Source organism: Microtus ochrogaster, chromosome 6 (assembly GCF_000317375.1).
Source record: "Microtus ochrogaster isolate Prairie Vole_2 chromosome 6, MicOch1.0, whole genome shotgun sequence".
NCBI lineage: Eukaryota > Metazoa > Chordata > Mammalia > Rodentia > Cricetidae > Microtus > Microtus ochrogaster.
The window spans coordinates 68,345,937-68,356,285 of record NC_022013.1 but is presented as its reverse complement, the minus strand read 5'-3'; the positions used below and the strand labels follow the sequence as shown (position 1 = coordinate 68,356,285).

At 41.2% G+C, this 10,349-nt stretch overlaps 1 protein-coding gene across 1 annotated transcript in view; it reads left to right on the top strand.

Moving 5' to 3' along the window:
- Window positions 1-7,977, top strand: part of Uhmk1 (U2AF homology motif kinase 1) — a 20,720-nt gene extending 12,743 nt beyond the window's left edge. Inside the window, exon 8 of the mRNA XM_005348774.2 lies at window positions 1,376-7,977. Coding sequence (XP_005348831.1) covers window positions 1,376-1,522 — 147 coding nt within the window. The 3' untranslated portion in view covers window positions 1,523-7,977. The remainder of the gene's footprint in view (window positions 1-1,375) is intronic.
- The last annotated feature ends 2,372 nt before the right edge of the window (window positions 7,978-10,349 follow it).

Here is a 10,349-nt window from a genome sequence, read left to right as displayed (position 1 = left end):
TTTCTTTCTTTCTTTCTTTCAAGACAGGGTTTCTCTTTAGCTTTGGAGCCTGTCCTGGAACTCGCTTTGTAAATCAAGCTGACCTTGAACTCACAGAGTTCTGCCTGTTTCTGCCTCCGGAGTGCTGGAATTAAAGGCATGCGCCACCATCGCCAGGTGGTAATTCTTGACATAATGAGTAAGTGACAGAGAGAGCAGAGAGGCAGTTCTTGAATCTAATTCGTTTTCTGATGTGTGGGATAACTGAGAACAAGTCGTTCCAAATCATTCCCATTCCCTGTCCTTTTGCTTAGGGCAGCAAAGAGAATGTCCATGGTTCCTTGTTCCAATCTCTACTTTTGGGAAGGATTCAGATGCTCTAGGAAAGGAAATCACTGGGTTTGAACTTCTTTATTATAGTTTCAGTCTGTAGTTTGTACAAATATTTTGACAGGCATAGTTGCTAGTAGCTTTGTTCAGATATTTTTCTATCACGTACTTCTACGAGTGTAGATTTCTTTATTGTGGTGTTAGTTTCTCTCTGGGCTCTACCTCCTTACCTGGCTCTGTCATCTACTACTTCTTACTCCTGTGAGTTTCACTAAAACTCGTATGCTTTTTCACCTAACTTGTCTTTGATAGCTCTTAAGAATTTGATGAATTGAGCTGAGTTCTAAGGAAGTGTTTTAACCTACTATAAAGTGTGCTCAGTGGATTATCAGCATTGCCATCAGAGCTTGTTAAGAAATGTGATGAAGCAGACACAGGCAGGTAGGATGACTTGGGGTAGAGGTTTTTGTGGGTAGGCTAGATGGCCTAAGTTCAATTGCAGGATCCTATAAGGTGGCAGGAGAGAACTGTCTCCTGAAAGTTATCCTCTGACTTACACATACACAGAGAATTAATTTCTAAAAAAATTAGAGACACTGAAGCTATACTTTGAACTAATAGAAGCAAAATTTGTATTTTAACAAAATCCCCAAGTGATACACAGTTGTGTCATTTAATAATAGGAAATAGTATGAGAAATGTATTTCTTTGATTTTGTTGTGCAAACTGATACACAGCACACTTATGCTTGCATGATAGAGCCTACAAAACACCTAGACTGCATGTTGTAGTCTGTTGTTGCTGACCTACAAACCTGGGATATTACTATCTTGAATACTGTAGGCAGCTGTGATACACACGTAAACACTGGTGTAAATGCCAGAAAGGTACAGTAAAATACCAGGCAATATGAATTTCCAACTCAGTTATGATCTTAGAGGACCAGTGTCTCACATGTCTTTAATTAATGTTTGTCTGTGTCATGTAACTGGGTAGACATTAAAGTACTGATCGAAATCTGAACTCACTGCTGTGAAATGATGCTGTCTTCTCTAACCTCCCGCAGGTCTTTGTTGAGTACGCAAATGCTGGGGATTCCAAAGCTGCTCAGAAATTGCTGACTGGGAGGATGTTTGATGGAAAGTTTGTTGTGGCTACATTCTACCCGCTGAGTGCCTACAAGAGGGGATACCTGTATCAAACCTTGCTTTAATTAGTAACCTAAGGACTATTTCCTGTTTCTCCTCTTCCATTTCTTGGATATTCCACAGCTGAATGCAGGAGCACCCCTTCACCCATTTTAAAGGGTACCTTGTACATTTATTTAATCCTACTAATGTGCAGCCATTGCCCAAACAGTGACTGCATTGCAAACATTGGCATTGAGTAGGACAAGACCTCTCAGCTATACATTGAGGGGGTTAGAGCACCCATGTGGGCACCCTTAACTTGTGCAGTAGGGCAGGAGCTGCTCTTTAGTATGTAACCTAAAGAGATGTCATTTCATGTGATGATGAAGCAATGATGAGTAATTTGTCATAGTGAATATTATTAACAAATTTGTTAGGGTTGGTGACATCACAGATTATTTGTTTGTATTGTCAGGTGTATCTCATTGTTATTCTAGCTGGCACTGGATGCTCTAATAATGTTAAGTCATTGTCAAGCAGCAGTTACCTACCGTGTTCTTAACAATGAGTTGTGAATTTTTCTAAGGGAGTACTGTAGAACTTAATATTCCTCTGAAGAAACTGCAGTGAGCCTATCAATGTTTTTAAAATTACTATTAAGGCTTTTACAATAGAAAGCTGATGCTTGATCTTGCACAATTTTTATGTCTAGTATGTGTGCTTGAGTGGGTGTGCAGGTGTGAAAGAATAGAGAAATTGGAGTCAGTGTACTTTATAGTGTGAGTTTTGTGAGCTAATACAGTCTATAACCATTTCTTCCTGCCTGTTTCACACTTGTGAGACTTGACAAACAGGTTTCTCGAACGTTGGTCTGACTGATAGAATGTAAATGACAGAAAGTACAGAACAGAACAAACTGGAGTCTAGACCAGGGTTACACTGAAACTCTTCCGAGTGACTGGAACAAAGAAGGTTTTGTACATGTCAATTATCCCAGTCTTTGGTCTACTTTAGACCCAAGATTAACTCATCTTGTTTTGTACTGAACCTCTTGTGATAATTGTAAAATTTCTTCAGATGTAGTTTTTTTTTTCTGCTGTAATGGGAAATTGAGGTGGATCAGAAAAAAGTTTGTTGTACAGTGAAGGGAAAAGAGAAAAGTGCAAAGAAGGTAGTCATGGATCCTTTCCTCCTCTGTGTCCCCCGCTGCCCTGCACCTTCATCCCTTGTCCCCTTTGCCTCTGTCTGCAGCTGGAGGGCTTTTGATTGTAACGGAGTAAAGAAAGGTTGGGATATTATGAGGTGGAAGTAGAAAGGAATCAAAACTGAGTTTCTAAAAGCTCTGTAGTGATCTGATGTGTCCTTGATTAGAGGGCGCCTGTTCTCGTGAGTTTGTGGGCACAGATGGACTGTGGCTTGAGGATTGTGAGCGTGGATTCTTCTTATTCTGTAGTGGGTTGCTTTGAAAGCTGTAACTTAGTAAAGCACTGGAAGTACAGAATAACCCACAGCCTGTACACCAGTTTGGAATTTTCCCTGTCTCCTTACCTAAATGAAAGTTTTATTTATTTATTTTTCCTTAGGAAAGAGCATGTGTCTTTCCCTGACAGCAGCCTGCTTATATAGTCTTCTCGTGTCCAAGCCATGTACACTCCTGAAAGCTCCATTACAATTTGCATTTTAAAGGATGAGTTATTTTACCCTGTTGAAAAATACATTGTCCAACATTTGTTAGTAAAATCAAATTATTCAGAGCTCCCTCTTATGAAGTTAAATTTGTTTTAAGGGGATTACGTCATAGTCTTACATCATGGTTCCTGATATGTTACTTAGATAGAAGGCTCTTTCAGAATTGATTGGGTGGTTTTCAAGTCAGAATTAGAGAGCATGTACTGTGAAGCCCTTTGCTTTCCTAGAGCATAAATATTTACATCAGGGACTGCTTCTGTGGTCACAGGGTACAAGTGAGTTCTTTGGAAGAGCAAGTATGGTTGACATATGTTCCCCTGTCTCACAAAAAAGATCCTTGCAAATAAACTTCATATAGGCTTCCAAGCTCTGTCGGGTGGATGCTGCTGACATTTCTGCACTTATCCTTCTGTAATCCTCATCAGTGCAAATGTACTCATAAATGTGTGTTGTGTTTGACTCTGTAGACTTACTGCAGACGATGCTAACTTGATTTTGAGGAAACTAAGGAAGTAAATGGTGGGCCCAAGTAAATGTATTGAATTAAATATTTTATATTGAAGCCACAAAATTGAAAACAAGGCTACCCTCCTATGATTTAAACCATTGTTTGCTAGTTCTTAGCCCATTTACCAAAGAGGACAGCTGCATAGTCTCCTTCCTCTGATACCATGAGGACTTTCTTAAATAGGACCAAATGTTATAAAAGATGTAATTTTCACAATAAATATATGCACAGAAATCTTAATTCTTTGAAGTTATTAAAAACCTAGAATTCTTTTACCAGGCAAGGTAAAGAGGAAGGATTCATATTAGCACCTTTTTCTGGGGGCAAATTTTATCTCAGGTAGTTTTTCTTTCCCTATTTTAGTGTTTGTGCTTCCATCCCTCTTGCCTTCCCACTTCCTTATTCTTCCATGGTACTACTCCACTGTGGCACATGTCCCAGATCAGGCATAGGAAGTGATTGCCCCCTGGGGAATTTTGCATTCTTTAGAAGTATTTGGAGGAGGTGGCTAGTAGCCATGATAAAACTCTAATACTATATTTAGAAGAGAATAGTAGTGTTGGGCACCTCAGTAAGAGGTTTATTAGCACTGGATACCCTCCTTCCTTTGTGGCCATTAGCACAGCAGCTATCTTTGGGAAATCTCCCTTTGTGCCGTCTCCTGAGCTAAGTTTACAGCTGCTTTTAGAATCATATGACTAATAGAGTTTTACTCATCTGCCTCTGTTTTCATTGAGAGAAGCACAGCCTTCTCTTTCATCTATAGCTGCTAAAGAGTGTTGAGATATGTTAACCCTGCCACCAACCATGCTGCCTCACAGAGAAGTGCAGAAGAATTGCAGGTGTCTTATTACACTGGACTTTCCCTCAAGTACGGGCTTCAGCTGCAGAGTAACTTTAAAGGCAGGTTAGACTATTCATCAGAACTGTTTCATGGCTCTTTTGAATTTGTTGATCAAAGGCAGGTGGTGAACAGTTTGTTGTCATTTTTGGTAGTTCTCACTCTGACTTCTTAGGCCTATTGTACATAGCATTGTATTTTTCAGCAGTTTTTGAAAATGAGCATCGTCATACCCGATGGTAATTAGAACAACATAGTGGGTGAGGGAATCAGTCAGGGAGACCCTTGTAGCCGTGTGGTCTACCGACTCTCACTGAAAGAGTACGGGCTAGCCTTTTTTTTTTTTTTTTCAGGTTAGGGTACAGGTAGTATCACATCGTGACTTTCCATCTGTTGGATGTGTAGCTGGCTCATATGAGCAAGTGCCTTGTGTTTCCTGGTGAATATTAAACCGCATCTGGGCAAAAGCTCCAGGTGACGACTACACTGTCACTTTTCTTGGAATAACTTGGATTGAGTCATGTGAGTCCAGAATTTCCTTGGCTTACTTAAAAAGTATGTATGTGTAAAACTATTCCTACTTGATATATCTCAGTATAGCATGTGGATGGAAAGGTCAGTTATCCAGCACATCGAATTCTGAGATCTCGTTCCATTTGTTAGGGTTCTTTCCTCAAACCTTATTGCTCCAGCTCTCTCTATTTCTTGTGTAAATTGTGGTCACATACAGACCAGTCCTTGGTCACTGTTAGCTCAAAAGAAATCCTGTTTCTTGAGGTGCTCAGCTTTCGCCTTTCTTTTGAGTAGGGGTCTGTGGTCTTTCCACCTGGTGTCCTAACTTCCTCATAGAACACCCTGATCTTGAGTCTCTGTCATGTGGAGCTCATCTGGGTGTGTTTGGATTTTTAGATTCTTAATCATGGAGAAGCTTGGATATTTTAGTTTTTAGAGTGCCCCCCTCATTTGTAATGAATTTTGATCCTTTCTTCACGTGATACCACAGGATGGATCATGATTATTGTCCTTCCCAAGATGGTGTTCACTATGTCTAAAGTTGTCTGGTGACTAGTGCTTCATACCATGACCAGCAGCTGGCAGGTACTAGATATTTAAGAAGGTAAACAATTTAGACTATTTTTGCTATGACTTTAAGAAGAAATGAGCTGTCAAAGAAATACATATATGCCAGGGAGCATTTAGAATAAACAGCTTTTTGGAGACAGGGTTTCACAGTGTAGCCTAGACTGGCCTCCAGCTCAGGATCTTCCTGTCTCAGCCTCCCAAGTGCTGCTTATCACAGTGTGCACCATCATGCCCAACTCTTGTAGGAAACTTTATAGATGATCATTAAGGGAATTTTTCAGGATATAAGACAAACACAAAAGTTTACACAAATTTTGTTATCCTGATAAACTATTATCTGTAGCTCAGCACTTTCCCTGTTTCTTGTGCTGCTTATAGGAATGATTGCTTTAAATTTGCTGTATTTGTGCCTTTCAGAGAGTTATAACCAAGGCAGTTGTGTTTGTCCCACCATTCTAAATGCTGGCATTGCTGGGAGCCTCAGTAAACAGTTGCATGAGTATTAAACTAGGTAGCTGTCACAACAGTGTGAAGAGAAATTGGTGTGTGTTCTGTGAACGAAGTTTCTAGTGTTTTAATGAAAAGGCAACAAGACATGCTCTTACTTGCCTGAGTGACCATTAATCTCTGTTGTGCAAAAGACAGCTTTATTCTACTTCTCTGTATAATGAAAGCAAGTTACATTCTGAGAAGAAAACTGGAATTGTTTGTTTCTTACTGAGCAACTTGTGTAGACAGGCTACTACCACCTGCAGCCACTATTATAAGGGAGTGTACCTCTAGTAATTCTTCAAGATCCTCCATGGGAGGGCTGGGGTTAAGAGCACCGACTGCTCTGCTAGAGGACCTGGGTTCAATTCCCAGCATCCACACGGTAGCTCACAACTGTCTAACTCCAGTTCCAGGGAATCCAACACCCTCACCCAGACGTACTTGGAGGCAAAAACAGCAATGCACATAAAATAAAAATAAATAAAATCCTTGGTTGGAATCACTTTCCTTTTCTCTGTCAGCTCCTCTCAGAATCTCTTCAGTTACTTGAATTACATTTACTGTGTTATTTTATTAGGTGGGTCACCAGAAGGCTGTCAGAGTTAAGAGTAAGGAAGAGAATGATTAATATGGATAGAGAAAAGAAGAAAGTGACTCACTTACTGGCGTTAGTTCACATAACTTCCGCATACAGTTCACAATCTAAAAATCTAGGTTATTACCTGTAGCATGAAAACATTGCCTTTCGGACACATTCCTCATCCTTGTTCCCCAGCAGATTGTTGTCAGGGTTATGAGGCCAGATTAAATATCCATATTGAGTTTGTCCTAATTTTGTAAAGTATTTAATTCCAGCCCTGGGCATTTGTGCTTTATTACTATTGCAAATTGAGACTCAGAGGAAGCTAAAGGTCAGCATCTGTCTTCCTTCTGCACAGGAAGTGAGTGGCATTAGTATGCACTAACTGCAGAGTTACAGCACTTTGTGAAAAGAAGTGTAAGTACTGTTTATTATTATGTTAAAAACCTTAATCTTCACATCTGTAATTAGCAGAATATAAAACTGTCACATCTTTTCCATCAGAATTTATTTTTCATTCTTCATTCTTTTTTGAAAAATCTTAAAATACTTTAACATTCCTTAATCTTCTTTAAGTAGATTCAGATCTGGGGTAGAAGGCTTTTTTCCCCTCCTAAAAAGGGCTCTTATCTTTTCCATCTTTTTTGTCACTCCTAGGAATTCCTTTATTATCAATACCTTTTCATGGTTTCTGAACTTGAGACTATGTCGGCACTGGAGTGAATGGTTCTGAATATGAAAACCTACTACTGCTTTCCCTTGCAAACATGCTTTGGGCATAGAAGGTCTGGTTAAAAACATGTGAAAGATCACCTAACCAAAGCCAGTTCTAAGGCGTGTTGGCTCCTGCTGGGCTACCTTTACCTCAGAGGACAGGAGCACGACAATGCGCAGCGAGGGGCCGTCTCTGACAGTCTACCCCGTGTTCCAGTAGCGTGTTGGTCTTGGCACTTGTTGATGCCATGATTCTGTTTTTCATGGTGTTTTACTGCTTGTGAATGGTTGGTTGGGCTTTTGTTTTTGTTTGTTTGAACTAAGTGAGACTATAAATGTAGATAGATGTGTTTTAGTACCAAGGTGTTCTTTTTTCAAATCCCTAAATTTCTGATTTCCATACCACTCTTTCAGACGTCTGTTTTCTTGCTGATAGCAGAGGACTTTATCTCCACCTCCCTATAAAGTGTGAGCACTGTGTTTCAGCGAGCTGCATTGCGGACTTCTGCTGAAAACTCCTCTGTAAACACAATTGCCTTGTTGAGTTTTGTTGTGAACTGACTCACCATGCGATGCACTGTTGATAGCTTCCCGATGTGTGGTGGATAAGAGTGATAAAAATAAAGCTTATGAAAAAAGAACTGCTCTTTTGTTTCTTTTTCTTCTTTTTAATACGATAGCATTTCATGTAGGTCAGCTGGCCTTCAATTCACTATGTAGCTGAGGCTGGCCTTGAACTCCTGATCCTTCTGCCTCCATCTCAAGTCCTGGGATTACAGGTGAGTGTCATTGCCCTAATTTTATTTCAGAGGTTTCTGACAGTAATTTTTCCCAGCATGCATAAGACCCTAGGTTTAACTCATTAAAATTTCCCCAGATCTGGACAGATTGTTCAGTGGTTAGAATTTGCTGCTCCCTAGAGGACCCAGATTTGGCTCCCATAATTGTATGTATATGCATACATACACATACTCAGGCACACACACATGTGATGGAATAAATAACTACTTTCCCTGAAAATCATGATGGAGGGAGAGCTGACACTCCACAGGATGTTCTTTGTATGGTTGAAGCGGGTTCACATGACCTAGGGTCTGGTCTGTACAGTGAATGTCTAGCATCTCATGTGTTTGTTTTTCCTTTCTCGTATATGTGTGGTGTGTGTGAGGCTGTGTGTGCAGAGGAGGTGTGCATGTGTGCGCACGTCTGTCAAGGCCTAAGATTGATGTGAGGACTCTATCTCAATCACTCTTCCACCTTAGTCTTTGAAGAGGGTGCCCAGCCGGGCGGTGGTGGCGCATGCCTTTAATCCCAGCACTCGGGAGGCAGAGGCAGGCGGATCTCTGTGAGTTCGAGACCAGCCTGGTCTACAAGAGTTAGTTCCAGGACAGGCTCCAAAACCACAGAGAAACCCTGTCTCAAAACCACCACCACCCCCAAAAAAAAGAGGAGATCCTTTGTCTCTGCCTTCCATGGCTGGAATTACAGGTGAACTGCCACACCCACCCATCATTTATGTGGGTCCTAGGGAGTCCCAGGTCCAGCCAGCCTTCGTGCTGTGCTCTCTGCACCACTGCTCAGTAGAACCCTGTTTCCTCCTCATCCGCCTTTCCATTTCCTATGCAAACACGTCAGTCCCTGGACCCTCCTTTCTACTGCTGCTTTCAAGGCCCAGCTGCTGCCAGTTTTATACGCTCTGCTCTCCACTGCTGTTTGCCTTCTTTAAAAAAAAAAAAAGTTTTATTTAATATGTGTGTGCGTGCATGCACGTTCGTCCACAGAAGCCAGAAGAGAGCATCAAATTCCCTTGAGTTGGAGTACAGGCAGCTGTGAGCTACTTGTGGGTGTGAGGAACTGGAATTGGATCCTCTGCAAGAGCTGCAAGTACACTTAATCACCAAGCCATCTCTGCAACCCCTTTGCATTTAACAATAAGCCTGGCCACACTATTTCCTGCTTTTAAATACATTGCACTTAGCTGGCGTGGTAGCACACGCCTTTAATCCCAGCACTTGGGAGGCCTCAATGCCTGTGTCTTTCCCATCTTGTTCTTCACGCTTCAACTAATTCGGAACTACTCACATTTCTGCTAATTCCGAATTCGTTCCTGTGGTTTAGCCCTCTCACCTTTTGTGTGATGGAATCCTATATATTTGTGCATATATTTAGGTACATAATTGTATTTATATTTGGTTTTGTGTGTATGTTTTCATGTAGTATGTACATGTTTGTGGATACGCTTATGTATGTGTGTGGTTTTATTGTGCATGTGATTTTGCATGTGTATTTGCATGATGTATTTGTATATATATACTTGTGTGCGTGCGTGCGTGCGTGCGTGCGCGTGTGTGTGTGTGTGTGTGTGTATGTGTTGGGTCTGAGCTCCAATACCACAAAAGGAGAAAGGTCACAGGGGATTGGGAAATTAAAGACCTGAGGAACCATTGGCAAATGGGACATGCTTTATTTACTGAAACACAGGTAGATGCTGGCAGGTACCCAGAACACATCAGCACATAGCCTGCACAGAATTAGACACACAGGCCAGTAGATAGACAGCTGAAGCTTTTGCTCTCTAGGCTGTATTCAAACAGAATCATACAATAAGTGGCATTTTTCCAGGAGTAGTTATATAACAGAGTCACTGGCTCTCTGGCCCTCTGGCTGTCCAGTGTTAGCCATCTTTGTCTCATCCTGGAGAGTCAAATGAGCACATGTATCTAAACTCTAATTGTCCTTTATGACCTTCTATTCCCGATAGTGTGTGCACACATGTTTCTACATACGTGAATGTGTTTATATGGGTGTGCTAGAGGGTTTATGCATGTGCGCGTGTACATGCGATTGTGTGTTGCACTTTTGTGTTGTGTTTGTGTGCATGTGTGTATGTGCATGTGTGCATTGTGTTTGGGGGGGGTGAAAGAGCATGTGTTTCTGTGAGTGTGCCTGTGTGTATGTATGTGTGTGTGCACAGGTGGGCCAATATGAAATTTTGTGTCTGTG